The 24,470-nt window shown below is 42.7% G+C and overlaps 1 protein-coding gene across 2 annotated transcripts in view; it reads left to right on the top strand.

Annotated features, from left to right (window-relative positions):
• The window catches only part of TTC13 (tetratricopeptide repeat domain 13), a 190,955-nt gene that overhangs the window by 64,503 nt on the left and 101,982 nt on the right, over positions 1 to 24,470 (top strand). For both annotated transcript variants that reach the window (XM_068231954.1, XM_068231953.1), the window contains exons 10-13: positions 5,401 to 5,542; positions 6,860 to 7,034; positions 9,116 to 9,272; positions 24,244 to 24,374. In XM_068231954.1, coding sequence (XP_068088055.1) covers positions 5,401 to 5,542; positions 6,860 to 7,034; positions 9,116 to 9,272; positions 24,244 to 24,374 — 605 coding nt within the window. The remainder of the gene's footprint in view (positions 1 to 5,400; positions 5,543 to 6,859; positions 7,035 to 9,115; positions 9,273 to 24,243; positions 24,375 to 24,470) is intronic.

Genomic DNA, 24,470 nt, shown 5'->3' with positions numbered 1-24,470 from the left:
GCAGCTGTGGCTGGTAGTATTCTGGGTATGCACACTTCAGAAGTACTGCTCTTTTTCTCTTGGGGTGTATCTTCAGGTGGGGTCCCCAGCCAGTGTGTGAATGATTGATGCACTGCCTTAAAGGGAACCAGAGATGAACGATTCACACAAAATAAACATATCAATTGATAGCTGATAATTTCGCCGCTCTGGTGTGCCTTTTTGAGTGTTTTTTTAACCATTATTGCTCCAGGAAATATCCAATATGGCCGCCGGCTCATACCTGTTCTGCTACCGGGTTATGAGTTGTTCTGGATGTGCTGTCTAGCTTCTATGAGACTATAGACAAGCAGGGCTGCTGCTGCAGGCTTTCATCATTTGGCTGCTGCTGCAGGCTTTCATAATGACTGGCAGCACAGTGCACATAGATACACTTGTCTGTTTCAGAGCTCCTTTCTTGGCAGCAGCAGCCCCTCCCATGTCAACAGCTCTGAGTAAGGAAATCTGAGCCAGGGGGTGTCAGGCTTGGGCTTGAAAAGACTCCACAGAAGAGTGACTCGGCTATAAAAATTCCAGGTCAAACCTAGACTGAATCAGTCGGTGGATTCTTATCACAGTTGATAACAGATAGATTAGACTGAGAAGAATAAAGCTAAAAGCAGGGTAGGTGTTTACTGTCATGTTCCCACTGATAAATGTAATAAAATACATGAGGGTGCTTCGTCTCTGGTTCTCTTTAAGGCCTTGGGCATGCATCAGGTAAGTTAGCTCCAAAGTGAGTTCCGCATATTCATTCAGAAAATTAATTAAGAGAAAGGTTGGGAGGGGAAGAAAACGAGCCTGCCATCATGTATTGCAATATGTGGAACCAGTGTTTCTTTTGCAGCCATATTTTGTCAGGTGTTGCTTGGTTCTGAGAAATTACCATCTCTTCATGCAGTGTTTGACAAAAAACATAAGCAGTTTAAGAATGTTATTTCTATACATGGCTCCTACATTTTTGCAGGATCAAAAGTAATTAGACAAACAACCATAAATATGGTATTTTCAGTGCTTGAAAAGCCTTTGCAGTCTTGGGATTCTTTGCCATGCCTTCACTGCTGGAGAGATATTCGCTTACTGCGAGTTAGCTCGCCTGTCTTTAGTTTTGCCTTTAGAACGGGAAATGCATGTTATTTTTCGCTAAAATAAAATGACTGACTCAGCAAATTTAGAATTTTCCAACTTCTCGACTTTTTAGCGCTGTCACGCAATGGTTTGGATCCTTGTCCATATGTACTGTGAAGCACTGTTCTATTTCTTTTGCAACTTGTGAATTAATCATAATCAGGAGGATAAATTCTGTAGTGAATAGATCTCTATACTAGTATGCACTAGTTATGTAATTCCATTGGAAATCTTACATGCCCATTTCATAACATTGTTCACCTATGAGATGTCATGCTTTAGATTAGGAGTTGCTCCTTCTCTTCTCCATACTCTTTTCTTCCCATCATTTCGGAGCATAATAATCTTGGTTTCCAGATTTTTCATCCAGGTAATATTATGCCAGAACTAGATGCTTTCTAGATCCTGTCTGAGGGCTGGTGCACACCGAGCGGCTTTTTCAGCGTTTCTGCAGCCGCTTGCAGCTGCGGATACGCTTGGTCAATGTATCTCAATGGGCTGGTGCACACCAGAGCGAGAGGCGTTTTGCAGAAACGCATACTACCTGGGTGAGGCATTTTTTGGATTGTGGATGCGTTTCTGCCTCAATGTTAAGTATAGGAAAAACGCAAACCGCTCTGAAAAATGGCAGTTCAGAGCGGTTTTGCAGGCGTTTTTGTTACAGAAGCTGTTCAGTAACAGCTTTACTGTAACAATATCTGAAATCTACTACACCAAAAACGCTTCACAAAACCGCAAAGTGCTAGCTGAAACGCTACAGAAAAATAACCAAAAGCGTTTCAAAATCTGCTAGCATTTTGCGGATCTGTTAGCGGGTTTTGGTGTGCATCGGGCCTTACAGTTTGATTTGCCTTTCCTAGTCTCATGACTAATGTATCTGATGTCTAAGAAACAAACTATTATAGCATTTACTCCAAGTGTTCTCTCTCATTGTCTGTTTCTCAAGCTCACTGTAAAATTCATAGCACAAGTCGTGAAAAGAACCAGATGCCCCATCTGACTGGTTGTATAGAATTCAGGCTAAAGTGAACCAAGAAGAATTGGTGTATTTAGCAAAGCTGCAGCATTTCCTGACTAATATAAGCAGATGACTCTTCAAAGTCCTAGTTCAAGCTTGACGCCCACAGGCAGAGAGCGAGAGAGTTGTACACCATGCAAGAATGAGAGCTGCTGGACCAATATAACAACCAGTAATATAGTCCAGTAGGTCCACACATTCAGTCCAATATATGCGTGTTAAATCATATGATGTGAAAAAACACAGTTTATTTGACTGAGTGCGAACCTCTTGGATTATATTACTGGTTCTTCTATTTGACTTAGTGTGTGAACTTCTTGGATTATATTACTAGTTCAAGCTTGTGTTTTTTTATTTATGCATATTGTGTGCAATAACCATGACTTGTGATACGTAAATCATTGTGCATTGCATATAAACTATTATGGCATTTTAACTGACTATAAAATGGCAAGTGCTCTGAAACCAAGCAGAACCTGCCTTTATATAGGGCTGCAAGGAAGGTCTTCTCAGCTAACTTTAAGGGTCAATGTAGTGAGAGGGATATATATATATATATATATATATATATATATATATATATATATATATATATATATATATATATATATATATATATATATATATATATATATATATATATATATATATATATATATGATGCCATATTTATGTCTTATAAAGAATGATAATTACCTGGCAGTCTTGCTGATCCTTTTGTCTGCAGTAGGACACAGCTACAATGACCAGACTTTAATCATGACATATAGTGTTCACACTCGTCCTAGGGCAGTGACTAAAAGTATTCAATGCACTGTATTAGCAGGACAGACAAGAAATTATCTTAAGGGGGGGGGGGGGGATGCAACCCTCACATTTCTCTCACTGCAGTATCCCTTTAACCACCCTGGCGTTCTGATTAAATCGCCAGGGTGGCTGCGGGAGGTTTTTTTTTAAATAAAAAAAAAACTATTTCATGCAGCCAACTGAAAGTTGGCTGCATGAAAGCCCACTAGAGGGCGCTCCGGAGGCGATCTTCCGATCGCCTCCGGCGCCCAGAATAAACAAGGAAGGCCGCAATGAGCGGCCTTCCTTGTTTTGCTTATATCGTCGCCATAGCGACGAGCGGAGTGACGTCATCGACGTCAGCCGACGTCCTGACGTCAGCCGCCTCCGATCCAGCCCTTAGCGCTGGCCGGAACTTTTTGTTCCGGCTACGCTGGGCTCAGGCGGCTGGGGGGACCCTCTTTCGCCGCTGCTCGCGGCGAATCGCCGCAGAGCGGCGGCGATCAGGCAGCACACGCGGCTGGCAAAGTGCCGGCTGCGTGTGCTGCTTTTTATTTCATTCAAATCGGCCCAGCAGGGCCTGAGCGGCAGCCGCTGGCGGTGTTGGACGAGCTGAGCTCGTCCAGACCGCTCAGCTGGTTAAGGCACATACCGTGCAGTTGTACTCCATCACAAACATTGAAGCCCTTTCCTGCACCCATACATTAGACAGATGCTGTCTGGTTTTAAAGCACGTGTTATTTCTCTTTGCTTGGGGTCCTTTCAAAGTGAATCTGTTGCAACAGACAATATTATCACAACGTGATGCAATGATATCCCTGTGGTACATTCACACTGGGTGCGGTGTGGCCGGTCCCATTGAGTAATGCACAGCATGTTGTGCGTTTACTGGATAGCATGCACGTTTACAGTGGCAGCGAAGCATTCTTTCATTGTACTGTGCTTCACTGTGTAGTGCAACTTTTCGGCACCGAATGCAGAAAATTATAATAAAACAGTTTTTAAATCCGTTATTTTTTCAAAGTTGTCAAATCATCTTTGGACTGGTGCGCACCAGAGCGGTTCATGAGCACTTTTAAAAACGCTAGCGGTTTGAAAATTGCTTGGGTAATGTATTTCAATAGGCTGGTGCACACCAGAGCAGTTCATTTTTTCCACAAACGCAAACTGGGGGGTTGCAGCATTTTTTCGATTTCTGTGGCGTTTCTGCCTCAATGTTAGAGTATAGGAAAGTGGAAAACCGCTCTGAAAAACGCTAGCTCAGAGCAGTTTTCCAAGCGTTTTTGTTACAGAAGCTGTTCAGTAACAGCTTTACTGTAACAATATATTAAATCTGCTACACAAAAATGCTCCAAAAAACGCTAGGCATGTTTAGAAAATCTCTCTAAACATGCGTAGAATCGCTCTGAAAATCTGCTTCAAAAACCTCTAGCAGTTTGCAGATCTGCTAGAGGTTTTTGGGGTGCACTGGCCCTAAGTGTGTGAAGTTCATATGCAGCTTGGATGGACTGAACAGCAATATGAACTGTCCAAACTACTCTGCAACTACCCATATCAAGTAGTCTGGGAGTAGCTGGAAGGTGACACCAGTTAGTCTTTCACTGTTCATAAAACAAATGGCTGAACTAGAGCTTCAGACATATTTCTACAGAGCAGATAAAAGAAAATAGGTTGTGCTTTACTCTTATGGGTTCTGCTGAACATGAATGTCCAAAGACATTTTAAAGCTGTAACAGCTTATGACATGGGTGCAGAGTGAATATAGTCAACATTATTATTATTTAGTATTTATATAGCGCCGACATCTTCCGCAGTGCTGTACAGAGTATATTGTCTTGTCACTTAACTGTCCCTCTGAGCAGCTCACAATCTAATCCCTGCCATAATCCTATGTCTATGTATGTATTGCGTAGTGTATGCATCGTAGTCTAGGGCCAATTTAGGGGGAAGCCAAATAACTTATCTGTATGGTTTGGGGATGTGGGAGGAAACCGGAGGACACCCACACAGACACGGGGAGAACATACAAACTCCTTGCAGATGTTTACCCGGCTGGGACTTGAACTGGGGACCCAGCATTGCAAGGCGAGTGCGCTACCCACTAAGCCACCGTGCTGCCCACATACAGTGATGGCTAACCTTGGCACTCCAGCTGTGGTAGAACTTCAAGTCCCATGAGGCATGGCAATACTCTGACAGCTCTAAGCATAACTCGGGGAGGCAGAGGCATGATGGGATTTGTAGTTTTGCCACAGCTGGAGTGCCAAGGTTAGCCATCACTGCCATATACAATTAATATCGGCTCTCTGTAGTAGGCCAAGTTCAATACACACATCTGCTGTACTTTACGTACTCTAATGTGAAATTTTTTTTTGTTTATTTTTTTTTAACCTGAAGCCTTCTTTCACCATTTTTTTTTCTAAGTTGATCGTTTGTGTATTTAATTCTAGGGAACTTGGTAATTTTGAAGCAGCCATGGAGAACTTCCAAAAAGCCTTGATGCTGAATCATAATCATGTACAGACACTTCAACTAAGAGGAATAATGCTTTACCATCATGGCAGTCTACAAGAGGCTATAACAAACTTCAAGGTGTGCTTTTAGAATACATCCTTAACCAGGGCCAGGCCGAGGCATAGGCTGGAGAGGCTCCAGCCTCAGGGCGCAGTGTAGTAGGGGGCGCAGAATTCATTCAGCTGTCATTCCTAATTGTGTTTGAAGCAGAAAGAAATAATAAAAGGGGATACATGGCAGTGCCTGCAAGCCAGATAACTAGATATTAAGGTGTTGGGGAGGTTGTGGGCCCTGTGGTGCCTCTTAGTCTAATAGCAATCAGTGTGTGAGGGCTGGGGGGGGGGAGGGATGGAGGGGCGCACTTTGCTTTCTCAGCCTTAGGTGCTGAAGGACCTTGTCCCGGCTCTGTCCTTAACAATTACTTGACTTCACAAAGACAGTAAGAAATTTGTGACAAGATAATGTTAGCAAATATGAATACTGCCGATAGTGAAACAAACATAGTGGCGCAAGCAACCAACTCACACTGTATTTACTGCAAAACAATCAGACAGGGTTGTAAAATTATAAGAAGGTTATTAAAGGTTGATCAAAAGAATCCTTGGCCTTTGCAGAGACCTAATAATAAAAAATGTTAGCGAAGTATAGGTTGTGTAATCTCTCTTCCCCACTTTGTTGCTGATCAAGTTTTCAGCAGCGCAGTGTATGGGATCTACAAGGACATCAGAAGCACATAGACAGCACTGTCTGATGTTTCCAGCTTCCATTTATAATGTTCAGTTTTTGCAGTAGTAGAAAGTGTAAGATCTGTCTTGTTAAGTCTAAAGAACTTCTTTAGAGATCACTGCTTAGCATGTAATGGACTCGTACTTTGGTTATTGTAGGGCAGACCTCATTCAGTTGCAGTTAATATAGCAATATAAAACACTAGTGACCTTAGCCCATTTAAAAATGGGCTAGGTCTGTTTGTAATCTGCTGTGCATGCGCACGCCGCCAACCGTGTGCACGCACGCCTGCGCAAGGCCAAAGCGCGCCATGCCCTCCATGTGTGTGTGCGCAAAGCTAAAAAGCACTGAAACACGGACAGACGCAGGGACATTTGCCTATTATTATGTGTGCAACAATTCATTTAGCAAACATGCTCTACACATAGTGGAAAATTCTAAAGTTGCTTTCTATGCCTTGCAGATTTTTAAATGTGTGCATTGCAAAAACTGCACCACAATGCGGAAAGAAGTGGAAGTGAGCACTTATTCAGTCATTTTTCTTGCCTTTTTGGTGTAAAAATGATGTATTTGGGTTACTATGGGATTATACCTGTGAGTTTGTACCTAATAGATATGTCTTACATTTTCTTAGTTTGTTCATTCTTTGTTACTGATCCTTTCTGTCAGAGATGTCTTCAGCTAGAACCGTATAATGAAGTATGCCAATACATGAAGGGGCTGAGTCACGTCTCAATGGGACACTTCTATGAAGGAATCAAAGCTCAAACCAAAGTAATGCTAAATGATCCACTACCTGGTCAGAAAGCAAGCCAAGAGTATTTAAAAGTGAAATATCTAAGAGGTAAAGTCCTTGTGATTAAATATGTGCTTTGGCTTCTTGCAATTTTAGGAGTATAGTGCAAAAATACATGTTTAAAGTATACCTGACCCAAGGCAAAGCTACCTACCTTGTTTGAAAATGTGACTTTTAAGGATACATGAGGCCAGAAAAAAAATTCTGTATCTTTACTTACCTGGGGCGTCTTCCAGCCCCTAGAAGTCTCTTTTTCCCTTGCTGCAGTTCTGCTCTCATCCGGTTTTCTGCTTTTACTTCTGTAGCAGCCGGCAACCCAGACAGTGTGCAACTTCTGTGCATGCATGGGTACACACAGTAGACACGAGGGGGGACACCAGAAGACATGGGAGTGCGACTGCAAGCGGCACATGCACAGTGCCTGCAGACCCGGCTGCATTGCCGGTCGTTACGGAGTGGACAGCAGAAGACCACATGAGAGCGGTACTGCAACGAGGGGCGTAGAGACTTCTGGGGGCTGGAAGAAGCCCCAGTTAAGTGAAGATGCATTAATGTTTTTGGCGTCAAGTACTGCATCCTTTAACTAAAAGTCGTACTTTTCATGGAGTGATTATGGAGACTGTGGGGAACAAGGAGAGGAACAGACGATATGCAGATAATAAATTACATAGTAGTGCGCACAGTCTCTATTGTATTGTGGTTCATATGTATGTGGATCCAGCAGGAAAATACACCTGTGCGTACCTTGGTTAGCTTTGCCATAGATCTGGTATTCTTTAACCAATGTCATAAAGATGACTTTTATAAACCGCCCACCCATTACTTAAAGGGGAACTGAAGAGAGAGGTATATGGAGGCTGTCATGTTTATTTCCTTTTAGACAATACCAGTTGCCTGGCAGCCCTGCTGATCCTCTGCCTCTAATACTATTAGACATAGCCCCTGAACAAGCATGCAGCAGATCAGGTGTTTCAGTGGTTCAGACTTATAAGTCTGATCTGACAAGACTAGCTGCATGCTTGTTTCTGGTTTTAATCAGATACTACTGCAGAGAAATAGACCAGCAGGGCTGCCAGGCAACTGGTATTGATTAAAAGGAAATAAACATGACAGCCTCCATATACCTCTCTCTTCAGTTCCCCTTTAATGGGATTTAAATCTGTGCTTGGCCATTCCAGAACTTAAAGGACAACTGAAGTGAGAAGTATATGAAGGCTGCCATATTTTTCTCCTTCTAAACAGTACCAGGCTGTCCTGCAGATCTCTTTGGCTGCGGCAGTGTCTGAGTAACACCAGAAACAAGCATGCAGCTAATCATGTCAGATCTGCCAATAATGTCAGTAACACCTGATCTGCTGCAGGGTCTATGGCTAAAAGTATTAGAGGCAGAGGATCAGCAGGATAGCCAGGCAACTGGTATTGCTTCAATTGATATAAATATGGCAGCCTTTATATCACTCTCACTTCAGTTGTCCTTTAACTTTTGAATCATCTTCTTTCCAACCACTTAGTAGTGGATTTACTGGAATGATCAAGGTCACAGTAACATTTTGACGTGATCTTCTAAAGCAGCTTAATTCTCATTATCCTCAAGCACTCTGGTACAGTGAAGAATTTGTGTATTGTTTGTTTGTTAATATGCTGACCAAGACCTGATGCAAAAAAAGCAGATCCAAACCATAACCTTTTCACCAACACTATTTACTATACATTTAGTAATGCACTTATGTGGCTACATACTGTCAGTGATTCAGAACTGCAGGAAAAGGAGATTGAAGAGGTGCACCACCTCTTCTATCTCCTTTTTTCCTGAAGTTCTGAATCAATGACAGTATAGGCATATAAAGCTTCTTTACTTACTTTTTATTACCTGGGGCTGTCTGCCCTGCACCAATCCTAGATGCAGGGCAGACAACCACTGCTGCAACAACCTACCAAAAATATTGCATGGGGAGTTTAAGTTATGGGGAGAGTATTTTGTGTTTCAGGATGGCTTTAAATAAACATCTGAAGGTTTACAATTCACTATGCAGACATCCATTGCTAAGTTTGAATGTTTGCATTGTCTGATAAGTTTGAATTTGTTGCATTTTTTGTGTGTGTTGATACGGATTTCTCACCTCTTACAGAATACTCCCGCTACTTGCATTCTCATCTTGACACTCCAATAACAGAATATAATATTGATTCTGATCTACCTGGAAACTTCAAGGATCACTGGGCCAAAAATCTTCCCTTTCTTATAGAAGAATATGAAGAACAGCCAGGACTCCAGCCTCACATAAAGTAAATAATTTGTACTTGTTTTGAAATGATAGAACTTATGGTATGAATATGGAATATTCTTTTGCATGCCCATGTTGAATCAGTGTATGGCTGTTAGGGTAAGTACTGAGGACTGGGTACATAGTTATGACGGTTATCTGAAACAATCACAAATTATTGGGTGTCAAATGCTTAGATGGAAATAAAAAATGATATATACATACCTGGGGCTTCCTCCAGCCCACTCCAAGCTGATCACTCCCTTGCCATCCTCCGCCGCCTTGTTCATCCGTAACTGGCCCCGGAAAATCCTCCAGTCTGGGCCAATCGGTGCTCCCCCATTGCTGTTAGCGTTCTGTGCCTGTGCAGTAGTACTGCACAGTGAGCACAGACAGGTTAAACATGCGCAGCTGGCCCTGAACCAGAGGGTTTTCAGGGGCCAATTGCAGAAGAACCAGGTGGTGGAGAACAGGGAGGGGGCGATTAGCTTGGAGGGGGCTGGAGGAAACGCCAGGTCTTTATATTTATAAGTATAACTTAAGTCACTGAAAGAGGGCAATACAATGTTTTATTCCAGTGACACTTATTTAATTTAGGTCAATCACTGCCACTATGTGGAAATTGTATCATTTATTTATATAGGGCCAACATCTTCCATAGCGCTGTACAATGTACAAAAACATACTATAATAGGGAACATAGATATGTGCATCATTCAACATACTATAAAATCAGGACAACTAATGATACAAGTAGAGATAACGTGCAATTTATGTGTTGTTTAAAAAAAAACATTACCAATACTCATGGATGTTCTTTTGATAAAATGAAACAAAAGGGAGAGGTCCCTGCCCTTGTGAGCTTAACATCTAGAGCAGGGGTCCCCAACCTTTTTGGACCCGAGGACCACTTGGACACCAGACATTACTTCCAAGGCCCGGCAGACTGAGTTGGGCAGAAAACAAGTGCATAAAACACAATAATGTGTATATACGAGCCTCCCTTTTTAGGAGGTTAGTTTTTTTTAAAGGAAACCTGAGATCTCATTAATGTGTTTATTTATACTTACCTGGGGCTCCCTCCAGCCCCATGAGGTGCAGGGGATACGTCGCCATAGTCTCCATTATGCACCCTGCTTATCCAGCTGGCTGCGCTCTTCTTGTGCACCCACCATCGCAGCCCTACAGCTGGGCGCATTCTGAGCCTGCACAGTAGTACTGCACAGGTGCAGAACACTCCCGGGCACGGTGCTTGTACCCAGCTGAGCATGCGCAGAAGCGTATGACTGGCCAGATTACCGAAGGCATAGCACAAGAACGGAGGGTCCAGAGAGGAAGGCTGAGGAGGCCATGCACCTCATGGGGATGGAGGAAGCCTCAGGTAAGAATAAATAAACACATTAATTAGATCTCAGGTACATTTTAAAATCTATATAAAACTGTGCTCCGTGTCTAATTTTCAGGCAGGGAACACACTTGTCTTTCAGTTTTCTGCGCGCGTTTTCCTGCATACTTTTTCTGGACACCAAGTGTTTCTATGCAGGAGAACGCGCGCGTTTTTTCACAGCAGCTGATGTAATTGATAGAGAAAAATGACAAAATGTTCAGAATCATGATGCAGAATGTCAGTTTTTTTTCTGCGCGTGAACAACATATTAAGTGTGTACTAGCCCACTGATTAACATGAGTTCTCATTTTTTCTGTGCAGAAAACGCGCACGAAAACAGTCAAGTGTGTTCCCTGCCTACAGGAAATCTGAACTGAGGATAAATGTGCAGTCACATTTATGCCAGCTCCCTGTATTTCATGTGATCCCTTGGTGTCCTCTGGGTCCCCTCGTTCACCCGCTGGCTGCTTTGTTACATGTGTGACTCGAACCCAAGTTGTGGCGACTGCGTGGCCCCAACCACCATTATTGCACTACCATTGCCGGGAGATTCACGCAAGCGCAGAACACTTCTGGCAATGGTACTGCGATTGACAAAAACACATGGACTGGGATGCACACTCGTTCCCCACTTGCGTTCAGGTCGCTCACATAATAGAGCCACAGGTGGAAGAACAGAGGGTACCCAAAGGACAGCAGGGAATATGGGGGGCTTGAAGTAAAAGACTATACATTTATATCAGTTCAAGTTTCCTTCAGCACTATTTCACTGCCCCATCACCTAAAAAGTAAAATCAGCCCATTAAAAAAATGCACAAAATGGCATACATACATACCTGGTTGATGTAATGCCATGGTTAGGCTCTCCCTAGTTACCTCCGTCATAGCTGCTCTTTCTACTTAAACGGCACCCAGGTGCTGCTGCATGCTGTGTATAAAGTGCCAATGCAGGACCATAATATCTGGTCGCTGCCTCTGATTGGGCACTTTAATGGTGGGGACCGGGCTAAAGGCTTCCAAAAAGCACACTCATCGTTGCAACCGTGCACACAGCGACAAACCGTAGCCACAGTGATGCAGGGGATGTAGCCCTTATTTGGCCAGTTTGATGAAGGAGCTGGACTTTAAGCTGGCACTTTCAAGAAGGGGGACACTAGGGCACACTGATGGAGGAGGCGGGACTGGAGGCTGCCGCCGTTTGAGAAAGGGGACGTAATTGGGCACAGAGATAGAGGGGCTGAAGGCCTTCCGATATGAACAGCCACTGATGCTTGAGGAAGGGGGTGTGATTGGACATGCTGATGGAGGAGGCGGGACTGGAGACCTGCGATATGGACTGCCGCGGCTCTCTGCATGCAAGTGAGTTGTGGAAACTGGCTCTGACTCTGCTGGAGGCAGGGGGAGAAGCCACAGCCCACCAAAAAATGTCCCGCGGACCACCATTGGGCTGCGGACCGGGGGTTGGGAACCCCTGATCTAGAGGGTTGTGGGGTGGAGACCTTGGTGGAGAAGACATTGTAGCTAAAGTAAATTATAGGCTTGTTTGAAGTGTGTCTTGAGGTTACGTTTGAAAAACTCCAGGCTTGAAGCAAGATGGAGGCTGTGGGAGAGGGTTCCAAAGGAGAGGTGACACTCATGAGAAGTCCTGGATGTGAGAGGAGGTGACCAAGCTAGATAAAAAGAGGGTCTCTTGGGAGGAGCGAAAGTTCTGGAAGGGATGATATCTAGATATTAATAAATAAATGTATGGAGGGCATAGCCTATGTAGAGTTTTGAAATATAGTTTTCCCAGAACGTCATTTCGGACAGCACCCCTGGATGAGACTTGTCTCCCTCCCCACTGTGGACAGGAAACTGTTAAAAGAAGAATTTGCATAAGCAATAGGCAGCCACATATAAGATACTACACCTGCCACAGTACCTCAGTTTAGTTTCCTGTCCCGGACGGGATGCATGGGAGAGGTCTCCAGGAGTGCCATCCATGTCAGGCGGCAGGGGCAGCGTTTTCCAGGGCTCCAAGCAGCACTGTTCAGTGAACAGTCGGAGCCCTGCAGCGTGGAGGAGGCTTCTCCATTGGAGGCAGCAACTTTATGCGCGCAGGTGCGTGCATTGGAGAGAGTTCACTTCCGGTTGAACCGGAGGTAGTCACGCGCTGGCGTCCCGCGTGATCTGAAGTCTGAGCCGGGCGGCAGGGGCCGCGGCGGTGATTAGGAATCGGCATACAGCTGATTCCTTAAGGTAAGAAGCTGATTAAGCATATGTTTAGACGGCGGGGGCCGCATGCATAATTGGATCAGCTGCATCAAATCAGCAGCACAGGTATAAGTTTGTAGAGTCCATGATGCACTCTGGTTTGTGGCTGGGATCATGGAGGACGCCTCTGGGTCAGCTCCTGCACAATCTGCTGAATCTGCCCAGGATCCCTCTCTGGCAAGTAGATGTGATTATGTTTCTTCTGCTTGGCTGGATGTATGTTATGTATAGAGGGATTTGTCTAATGGCTGGCTATCGTTTATTATGTTTTATACCCCAAAAGACATAAGACTGAGAAGGTTGAAAAGTCTGAAAAATCTTCTACTCAGTCCAGTCAGCATGGATTGGCAACTCTGAATGGAAATTGTGCCAGTATTGTACAGAGAAGGTCCACAGCAATAGGAAATTAAAGATTCTGCTATTGCTTCTACCGCCTCAGCTGCTTCAGATGGGCCTGGGACTAGTACTGCTATGGCTTATCTACCTGTTATAGCTAATCCATCATCTCCTATGTTGTCTGCACCTCTAACTATGCCTCCTGCTTCCAAGAGACATAGGCCTCTATTTATTGAGCATTCCTGCATGCGGTAATGCTCAAAACAGCTGACTTTACCCACCATTTAGTAAAGTGTGCATTCATAAAACCTGTGTCCGCATGAAAATTTATAATTCCTGAGCAGGTGCGGGAAATTAACACCTTGTGCGGAGATTATCACAACACAGGTCACTGAAGGTTAATTCATAAAAATTAAAGCAGGCAAATGTGAGCAGAGAAACCCTGGCTGTTTAGAGAAGGCGATAAGCCAGCCATAACAGGCAAGCTAATGGAGAGACAGACCTCCCAGGCAGCTGCAGTGAGAGCAGAACAAACTGCATCCCAGAATACCCAGGCTGTGTTTTTAACCCCTTGGGTACCTGTTTTCAGATAAATTTCACATCAGAAAGCCTGCATGTGTAACATTCTTGAAGTTCTTCTAAGCTGCAGCAATTAAATAGATTGTTTAAAAGAACTAGACAGATTCAGGGCAAGGAGAGGCAATTTAAACAAAAATGCACATGTAAAGGAATGCTGGGGCTGCCTCCTTTATAGTAACTCGCTCTGCACAGAGAAAATGTATCAAACTAGGAGGAAGATTTGAGTAAAACTGACTAAGGGCCTTTTTTTCATTACTCTGCGAGTTAAGATTTGATTCTGATCACGAGGTACGTTAAACTAATGGAAACTGCAGCAGCAATTTCCATTAGTGCAATCTGATTGCGATGCGATTTGGACAAAGCACAATCGTCATCCTCCTGCATTGTATGCAATTGAGCTGTACTATAAGTATAGTAGCGCAATCGCATAGTGGAAATTGAAGTGCGATTGGGATCGCAAATGCGGTTGCGATCGCATTTCATAGTAGAAAAGAGCCCTAACCGCAATGTTTTTTCCTGGATTAATGAAAGACTTACTAATAGGTATTAAGTCTGAGCAGAAATCTTTGACACCTTTGGATCAAATGTATAAGAGTTTGGCGGATCCTCATTCTCGGCTTATTCCAGTCCATTCTACTCTTAAGATTAGGATTAAGGAGTGGGATAATCTAGGAAAAGTTTTTTTTTGGCCCAGATCATTATCTAAATGTTGTTTTTCTCCTGAAGATCAGGGTTTTGGGGAACCCCGCCTAAATTAGATCCATATTTTTCAAGGGTATCAAACAAAACTGACCTACTTTTTTGAGGATTTCTGGGAAATTTTGAATGATTTCCCTAAAGTTTGGAATGCTTCCAATTATCTAGTGGACGCTTCAGATGATACGGTTAAACTTATGGCCAGAACTACGGCATTAGTTAATTCAGCCAGAAGAGGTGTATGGGTAAAAACTTGGAATGATGACAATTCTTCAAAATCAAGTTATGTGGTGTACCTTGTGAAGGGGGTCTGCTGTTTGAGTCAGTTAGACAACCCTCTAGACAGAACGGCAGACACACATTAAAAAAAAAAAAGAAAGTATTCCTGTTAAAGGAATTCTATCGATTCACATATTTTCAATTGACACAGGAATTGTTTGGGAAGTGTTGCTAAGTACTGGTGTGTACATTTTAGTAGCAACCTCTTTGTTTACTGTTATCAAAATGCTTTCAAACTTTACTGACAAAACTGACTCTGAGCCATGAGGAGAGGGGAAATTCCCCTCACACTTGATCAGATAACTCTGTGTAACTGTGTGTGACAGAGAGAACAGCTGCAGCTTCTGTGTCCTGTTTCGGACTGAAGTGTCTGTAGAGAGCAGAGGAAATGTAACTAATTGTTACAGCTTTTCATACTGTTTTTTGCTTTCAGAGTTTGTTTGATATTTGCTTTCTGTAGTCCGATATGCAACTCTGGCTGTGCATTGAAGTAGACACCCCTTCTGCAATTGATTTGTCCCAATATAGCTAATCCTACCCTCAGTAAATTACAGCTTTTGCCTCTGATATTTAACATGAAAGGTAGGAAAATGTTTACACAGCAACTTAGACATTATTTGTACATTGTCATTTTAGAACACTTGGGTATCGATAGTATTCCTTTAAGAAAGGACCTTTTCAAAGTAAACGGTCCTTTCGTCCCTCCTTCTAAGAATAAGTCAGATCCCTAGTCCTCTAAGGGCAGGAGATGGGCTCTCTACAAGTCACAGAAGCCTAAGGGCCTGTTCAGATTGCACACGTTTCCAGCTGCGTTTTGGAAACGCGTGCAGAAGGCCAACACGCACGACATCAGACAGTGCATAGAGTGCACTGTCTGATGTTCACACTGCATGCGTTCCGGACCTGTGCGGTCCGGGAACGCATGCTGCACGCAGATTTAGCAAAAACGCGCGGCTGTCCCATTCACTTCTCAGTGATGGGATCAGCCACGCAACGCATGCAAACGCGGATGGCGTGCGTTCGTACGCGTTGCGTTCCGCATGCGTGGCCGTCCGCGTTTGTAATGTGAACCGGCCCTAAGTCCAACTTCACTTTTACCAAGAAGTCGGATAAGCAATGACGCTAGTATTCCAGTGAGATGGAGAATTGCAAATTTCAAAACATGGCAACTACAGTGCACAAAATATTGGTTATTTAGGCTTCTTTCACAGTGGGACGTTACAGGCGCAGGTTAGAGCAGCTTGTAACGCAGCCCAGCTCACAGTAATGAAAAATCAATGGGCTGTTCACAGTGCCCACGTTGTGTTACACTCTAACGCTGGACGTTTAAAGAAAGTGCATCATGCTGTGCGTTATACACGGTTTTAGCCGCATTAGACTGTTTGCATATGCTCAATAATGTGTGTTTTTTGTTTTTTCTTGCAGGAGAGGAGGGGAGAGTCCGCTGTTGTGGCCAGCCACATGACTAATTAATATGCACTGCAGTGTTAAACTTCCTGGAGCGGCCGCTTATTGGCTGGCAGGACCACGTGATGCGGAGTTTTCCGATCACGTGCTCTCCACAGTCTTTTGCCGCATGCGCCGTTTTCGTCCGATAGTAAGCGTCAAAAAGTACGCATCACAGACCCATCAGGAGACGCATAACGTGGCTCTAAATAGCATCCAACTTCAAAGCTCACATGCGTTGCGTTGGGGGCACGTTATGTGACCTTAGCGTCGCATCTAACGCAGCGTCTTAGTGGGAAAGAGCCTTTAAGGTGTTTTTTGTTGGAGGGATACAGAATAGAGTTCAGCCAGCCTCCTTTTAAGAGCTTTTGCATTACTCCCCGTTTGCAGGACCAAATAAAGTTTTCAGCCCTACAATCGAAAGTCCTTTCCTTGTTTAGAAAAAAAGGGTAATTCGAGAAGTACCGAAATGTCAGAGGACAGGGATTCTATTGCCCTGTGTTTTGTCTAGTAAAGGAGCTACAGGGAAATTATCAGTTCATACTAAATTTAAAGAGTCTAAACCAGAAGGTAAAATACAGAAAATTCAGGATGGATTTGATCTATTATTCATCTCTTACAGAAGGACGATTTCCTAGCCTTTCTAGACTGAAAAGATGCGTATCTTCAATTACCGATACATCTGACTTCTCGATAATGCTTAAGGTTTGCCATCCAGATGGAGGAAGAGGTAAGAATGTATCAGTTTAATGCTTTGCCCTTCGGATTATCCTCAGCTCCATGGTTGTTTATGAAGGTAATGTCTGGGGTTCTAGCTACACTTAGACAGAGAAAGGTTAACATTTTGGGTTACCTTGATTTTCTGTTTTGGGGGACATCTCCCAATTCGGTAAGAGATCAGATTGTTACGACAATAGTCTTACTACAAGATCTAGGTTGGATCATTAATTGGGAGAAATCTTCCTTAATTAAATCCTACACAGATTATACATTTGTTTGGGCTATTTCATTAGCATATCAGACACAGGGGGAGCAATTCAATTCTATCATGGCTTATTCCACAAGAGGAATTTCGACTTCTTGGGCAGAGAGGGCAGGGGCCTCTATAGATCAGATTTGCAGAGCTGCGACCTGGTCAAGTCACAATAAGTTTGTAAAGCACTATCGCCTTAATGTATCTGCCTCTGCAGGTTTATCCTTCAGAAGGAAAGTTTTGCAAGCTGTGGTCCCACCCTAAGGTTTTAACTCTTGTATATCGTCTCATCCAGGGGTGCTGTCCGAAATGACGTTCTGGGAAAGACCACTTTACTTACGGTAAAGTCTTTTCCAGTAGTCATGAGGACAGCACCCCTGCAACCCGCCCTTATTTGGGTAGGAAAGAGAAATAAGTTTGTGTAAGCATCATTAAATGTCCGTGTCATCTTTTTATTAACTGAGGTACTGTGGCAGGTGTAGTATCTTATATGTGGCTGCCTATTGCTTATGCAAATTCTTCTTTTAACAGTTTCCTGTCCACAGTGGGGAGGGAGACAAGTCTCATCCAGGGGTGCTGTCCTCATGACTACTGGAAAAGACTTTACCGTAAGTAAAGTGGTCTTTCTGTGTTTCACTGAGAGAAAATTCACCATAGGACCTCGGTTATTGCTCAAACCGAGGCTGAAGAACTGTTGCTGATGTACTCCTCCAGACAGGTACACCACTCCTGCTACAACACTATGAACTCAATATTAGTATGAGGCACACTATAGGCTTGAAATTGTGTTTAAATTTGAATCATGTCATGCACATTATATGTTGCGAGCAAGGTTCTTCGTCACACCAGATGAAGGGCCTTGTCCGTAACATGTAGTGTGCGTGGCATGATTCAAATTTGATTGCAAGTTCAAGCTTACAGTGTGCCTCCTTCTGCTAATATTGTGTTTGAAGTTTGAACAGTATCCTTTGGGTGATTGGCAGCCAATAGAGGGATGGGGGGGGGGGGGGGGGGAGGGGGGAGGTGGATGAGATGAGCAGCAGAGTTCAGTAGGGACTGGAGAGGCGCTAGTCTGTTTTTGGTAGGCTACAGAGTAGGGTGTTATAGTAATCAAGAATTGCAGCATATTCTTAGTACTACTCAAATTAGAACACAATGTGCAACTATGTAGATTGTAACTAAAAAAAGACTTTAGGCAGTCGGCTTATCATAAACCATTTAATTAACCTACAAAATGCCCATCTATAGCCCTCCCCTTAAAACCACAATACCCAATAACATACAAGTGTGCTCTTCCCTCTTGCAGCAACAAACAGGCTGAGCCCATGCATCAACTTGGGGACCCCCTTTTAAAGTGTTACAGTCCAGTACTGTACTTGCTTGATGTAACATTGAATGTAATACATCATAAGTTTCAAAATACTCTCAGAAATGTACCAATTTGCCATATCTAGCAAATAGAGTATGTATTGATCCATGCAGGGCGTTAAGGAAACCTAAGACTATGAAACAGACAGAATTCAACTCTTACTCCCACAGATAGGTTACAGTGTTTTGCTAACGTATTCGTCCCCTTTGAAGTTTTCCACATTTTGTCATATTACTGCCACAAACATGAATCAATTTTATTGGAATTCCACGTGAAAGACCAATACAAAGTGGTGTACACATGACAAGTGGAACAAAAATCATACATGATTCCAAACATTTCTTACAAATAAATAACTGCAAAGTGGGTTGTGCGTAATTATTCAGCCCCTTTTGGTCTGAGTGCAGTCAGTTGCCCATAGACATTGCCTGATGAATGCTAATGACTAAATAGAGTGCACCTGTGTGTAATCTAATCTAATGTCAGTACAAATACAGCTGCTCTGTGACGGCCTCAGAGGTTGTTTAAGAGAATATTGGGAGCAACAACACCATGAAGTCCAAAGAACACACCAGACAGGTCAGGGATAAAGTTGAGAAATTTAAAGCAGGCTTAGGCTACAAAAAGATTTCCAAAGCATTGAACATCCCACGGAGCGTTGTTCAAGCGATCATTCAGAAATGGAAGGAGTATGGCACAACTGTAAACTTACCCAGACAAGGCCCTCTACCTAAACTCACAAGCCAAACAAGGAGAGTGCTGATCAGAAATGCAGTCAAGAGGCCCATGGTGACTCTGGACGAGCTGCAGAGATCTACAGCTCAGGTGGGAGAATCTGTCCATAGGACAACTATTAGTCATGCACTGCACAAAGTTGTCCTTTATGGAAGAGTGGCAAGAAGAAAGCAATTGTTAACAGAAAAGCATAAGAAGTCCAGTTTTCAGTTTGCCACAAGCCATGTGGGGACACAGTAAACATGTGGAAGAAGGTGCTCTGGTCAGATACGACCAAAATTGAACTTTTTGGCCAAAATGCAAAACGCTATGTGTGGCGGAAAACTAACACTGCACATCACTCTGAACACACCATCCCCACTGTCAAATATGGTGGTGGCAGCATCATGCTCTGGGGGTGCTTCTCTTCAGCAGGGACAGGGAAGCTGGTCAGAGTTGATGGGAAGATGGATGGAGCCAAATACAGGGCAATCTTGGACAAAAACCTCTTGGAGTCTGCAAAAGACTTGAGATTGGGGCAGAGGTTCACCTTCCAGCAGGACAACAACCCTAAACATAAAGCCAGGGCAACAATGGAATGGTTTAAAACAAAACATATCCATTTGTTAGAATGGCCCAGTCAAAGTCCAGATCTAAATCCAATCGAGAATCTGTGGCAAGATCTGAAAACTGCTATTCACAAACGCTGTCCATGTAATCTGACTGAGCTGGAACTGTTTTGCAAAGTCTCTAGATATGCAAAGCTGGTAGAGACATACCCTAGAAGACTGGCAGCTGTAATTACAGCAAAGGTGGTTCTACAAAGTATTCACTCAGGTGGCTGAATAATTACGCACACCCCACTTTGAATTTTTTTTTTAAATGTTTGGAATCATGTATGATTTTCGTTCCACTTCTCACGTGCACACCACTTTGTATTGGTCTTTCACGTGGAATTCCAATAAAATTGATTCATGTTTGTGGCAGCAATATGACAAAATGTGGCAAACTTCAAGGGGGCCGAATACTTTTGCAAACCACTGTATGTATCCATGTGGTATACAGATTACAATTAATCAATTAAAGATGCTCCTGATCTCAACTCGTTATTTGCATAAAGCACACCTGTCCATAGAATCAGTTCCTTCAATTTCAACCTCTACATCACCATGGGCAAAAACAAAGAGCTGTTGAAGGATGTACTGGAAAACATTGTAGACCTGCACAATGCTGGAATGGGCTTCAAGACAATTGGCAAGAAGCTTGGTTAGGAGGTGACGATTGTTGGTGCAACTGTTCAGAAATGGAAGAAATACATCGGGAATACTTAAAAAAAAAAAATTAGAATATCATGCAAAACTATAAAATATATGGAATAGGAACCCTTTGCAGTTGTTTAATCAGCTAATTAATCCAAAACACCTGAAGAGGGTTCCTATTCCTTATATTGGTTTCACCTTTTAAGTTGAAATACTGAACTAATTGGACTTTTGCATGATATTCAAATTTTTCGAGTTTCACCTGTAAAATTACCATAACCTGCCTTCGGACTGGAGCTCCACGCAAGATCTTCGTGTGGTGTGGATGATCATGAGAATGGTGAGGAATCAGCCCACAACTTCATGGCAGGCGTTTCCAATGATCTAAAGGCAGTTGGGACTACAGTCATAATTATACCATTGGTAACGCACAACACCATAATGGATTGAAATCTTGCAGCACCAAGAAAATCTCCCTGCTCAAGAAGGCACATGGGCCTTTTTTAAGTTTGCCAGAGAAAAAGTAATTTAGAGAAGGCTTTATAGAAAGTGCTGTGATCAGATGATAGCAAAATAGAGCTCTTTGGAATTGAACAGCCATGTTTGGAGGAAAAAAAAAAGTATAACTCTAAGAACACCATCCCCAGTCAAGCATGGAAGTGGAAACATTTTGCTTTTTCGGCTGTTTTTCTTCTAATGCTGGGAATACAAATTTTTTTTTGGCAGATAGATGGCTCGATAGATCATTTCCAACAGGTCCAATCTGATTTCGATCGTTTTTCTGGTCGATTTTCTCATTGAAACGAATGGAAACTGATCAGAAAAAAGATTTGAAAATTGATTGGACCAGTACATCTGTTGAAAAATCTTATTGTGTATTCAAGGGTATTGAAGGGTACAGAACAACTGTGGGACACTGCATTAAGGGATCAATGAACCTTAAAGTTTTGCATGAGAACCTCCATGCCTCAGGCAGAACACTGAAGATGGGTTGTGGATGGGTCTTCCAGCATGACAATGACCCAAAACACATGGCCAAGCCAACAAAGGAGTGGCTGAAGAAGCACACAAAGGTCTTGGAGTGCACTGGCCAGTCTCCAGACCTTCATCCTGTAGGAAAATCTGTGGAGGGAGCTGAAGCTTTGAGTTGCCTCAGCCTCAAAACCTTAATGACTTGAAGAGGATCTAAAAAGAGAAGTGCACCAAAATCCCTATTGAGATGTATGCAAATCTGGTGGCCAACTACAAGAAACATCTGACCTCTGTGATTGCAGGGGTTTTGCCACCACAGACATCTTTTATTATGGGATGAAATACTTATTTCACTTATTACAAAGCACATCAAGCTCTGACTTTAGGGCTCTTGGTCTGTTTTTGAGGGTTTTTTTGTTGTAATATGCCCTATCTTAACTTTTGCGAGCAGAGAGGGAAAGAAGGGTAGAGGAAACTAGTGAACTGTCCATAGAAAACTAACTTGTACATTGATCAGTAATGAAATTTGGCATCAGACCTAAGCTTGACTTTTCTGGTAATAGAGCACTTCATGTTTTGACTTTTTCTTGGACGTTCTGGATAAAAAATGTAGAGTGTACCTTCAAGTACAACATTATTGTTCATGAAGTTTTGCAGCTGCCACGCCAATTCTTTTGTACTTTTTTTACTCTGAAGCATATACAAAACTTTAGGGCTTATGTATTGATAGGCCTAAAACATAAAATGTACATTTTCATTTTTGCACCAACAATACACTGTTGGACTATTCTGTAAAGATCCAGAGAAGCACTTTATTAGTGCTAAAACGTATCTTTAGCTGCGTTTAGCTGCATTCTAGGGCTCCGTGTTTATTCATTTCATCGGGTTTGCAGAGGAGCTTGCACACGGCAATGAGCTGATGAAATATGTTGAATGTTTTGATATTTTAATCTTCGAGTGATCTAAATATTTGATGATTTTGAGCTCTCTACATAGCTAGGGCCCTGCTGTGATGAGAAGGAGAATTGTCTATATTGGATGTGACACGATTGAGATATCAAAGCTATAGATCAATTATATATGTGATATTGATAACCATGATTGAAAAGAAATCTTCCATTTTCTAGAATAGGGGAACTAGGCTGGAGTGGAAATTCTATAGACTATAGTCCTGCTCTCAGGAATTCTTTGCTTAACCATCCCCCCCAGTCAGAAGCTGATCAAACAGCTGTATCTCATTATGTCTCTGGTCCAAAGCAGTACAATGAAGCTGTTAGAATTCTGGTTTTAACTAGTTTGACCATGCGCTTTGAGATAAATGAGGAGTTAACTGAAACAGCTAGATTCAGTAGTCGACCAATAGAGACTACAGCATTATTCTATTAGACCAATCAGAGATAGGATCGTAATGCATTATGGGACCCTCCCATTTCATATGTAAGAACTTAGGCGGGAAAGAGGCTTGAGTCAGACATTCTTTCTTCCTTCAGCTTCACACACACACACATGTGAACACACAAGCCAGAACAATAGGCCTTTTATTAATATACATACAGATTACTCAGCAATCAATTTGTTTTTATATTTTGCAACTATTTGTAATGTAACTAAGAATTGTACCTTATTGATTTATTGAATTTTGAATATTCATGGAAGATCAATAATGCTTAACCAGCCGGGCGGTATGGACGAGCTCAGCTCGTCCATCACCACCGGAGGCTGCCGTTTAGGCCCCGCTGGGCCGATTTTCATAAAATAAAAAGCAGCACACACAGCCGGCACTTTGCCAGCCGCGTGTGCTACCTGATCGCCGCCGCAGCGGCGAAAGAGGGTCCCCCCAGCCGCCCGAGCCCAGCGTAGCCGGAACAAACTCCGCTCGTTGCCATGGCGACAAGGTAAGCAAAACAAGGAAGGCCGCTCATTGCGGTCTTCCTTGTTAATTCTGATCGCCGGAGGCGCGTCCGGAGCGCCCTTTAGTGGGCTTTCATGCAGCCAACTTTCAGTTGGCTGCATGGAATAGTTTTTTTTTTTTTAATTAAAAAAAAACCCTCCCGCAGCCGCCCTGGCGATCTTAATAGAACGCCAGGGTGGTTAAACAACCACATCTTTTTAAATGATTTATTCTGGTCTCCAAAAGACTTTGTTTTTAAACAACAAATCCCACTTTTTAACAGCTGCCAACTTTCATCGCATAACCCTCAGACATCTATTGAAATCTTTGTGTTTAGTGAGTAATTGGAATATTTGCTAGCTTGCTCATTGGGTGGTTTTTAACATTATATGACCTTATCTAGCCAGAGTCACCAAAAGCAGAGAGCATTACTGTACATTGATGCTTTATCTCAGGCTAAAGTTTCTTTTTTGTGGGCGATGAAGCATGAAATGGAGCTTTTATTCATGCAGTTTAGATTAGGCTCTTTTATTATTTTAAACATGCGTTGATACTTTCATCTTAAAGTTTTCTATTCCGTGTTGCATAATTATCAACAAATGTGAAAACGCACTGTACGCTCCATGATGGATTCTTTGTCTACCCATATTTGGAGATGTTTGTCTAGCTGTGTTTATAATAAAGAAAACTATGTAAACCAGTGTGTTATAACATATTACTCTTAGTCAAGTCAGAATTTACCTGGACTGCAGTCATTAGGTTGGTTTAACTGCGTTGTTAAAACTGTAAAATTCATTTTGGTATTTTGTTTAATTCTGTTCTTTAATAAATATTCCTAGAGATGTCCTGCCACAGAATTTTGAAAGCTACAAACCGGGAATACAGGAGTTGGTATGTGCAGCAGATCGCCTTGGAGCTTTAATGCAATATGAAACCGCTGGATTCCTTCCAAATAAAAGAATTCACAGAGGTACAGAATGGAGTCAATTAACAAGTTTGTTGTGAGAAAAAAATACTTACGAAGAAATACTGACAGGAGGGGGTCAATGTGGATAACAGTATTGAC

The sequence above is a fragment of the Hyperolius riggenbachi genome, chromosome 4, assembly GCF_040937935.1.
Source record: "Hyperolius riggenbachi isolate aHypRig1 chromosome 4, aHypRig1.pri, whole genome shotgun sequence".
NCBI lineage: Eukaryota > Metazoa > Chordata > Amphibia > Anura > Hyperoliidae > Hyperolius > Hyperolius riggenbachi.
The sequence above is the reverse complement of the archived record's forward strand: the minus strand, read 5'-3'. Positions and strand labels throughout refer to the sequence as shown.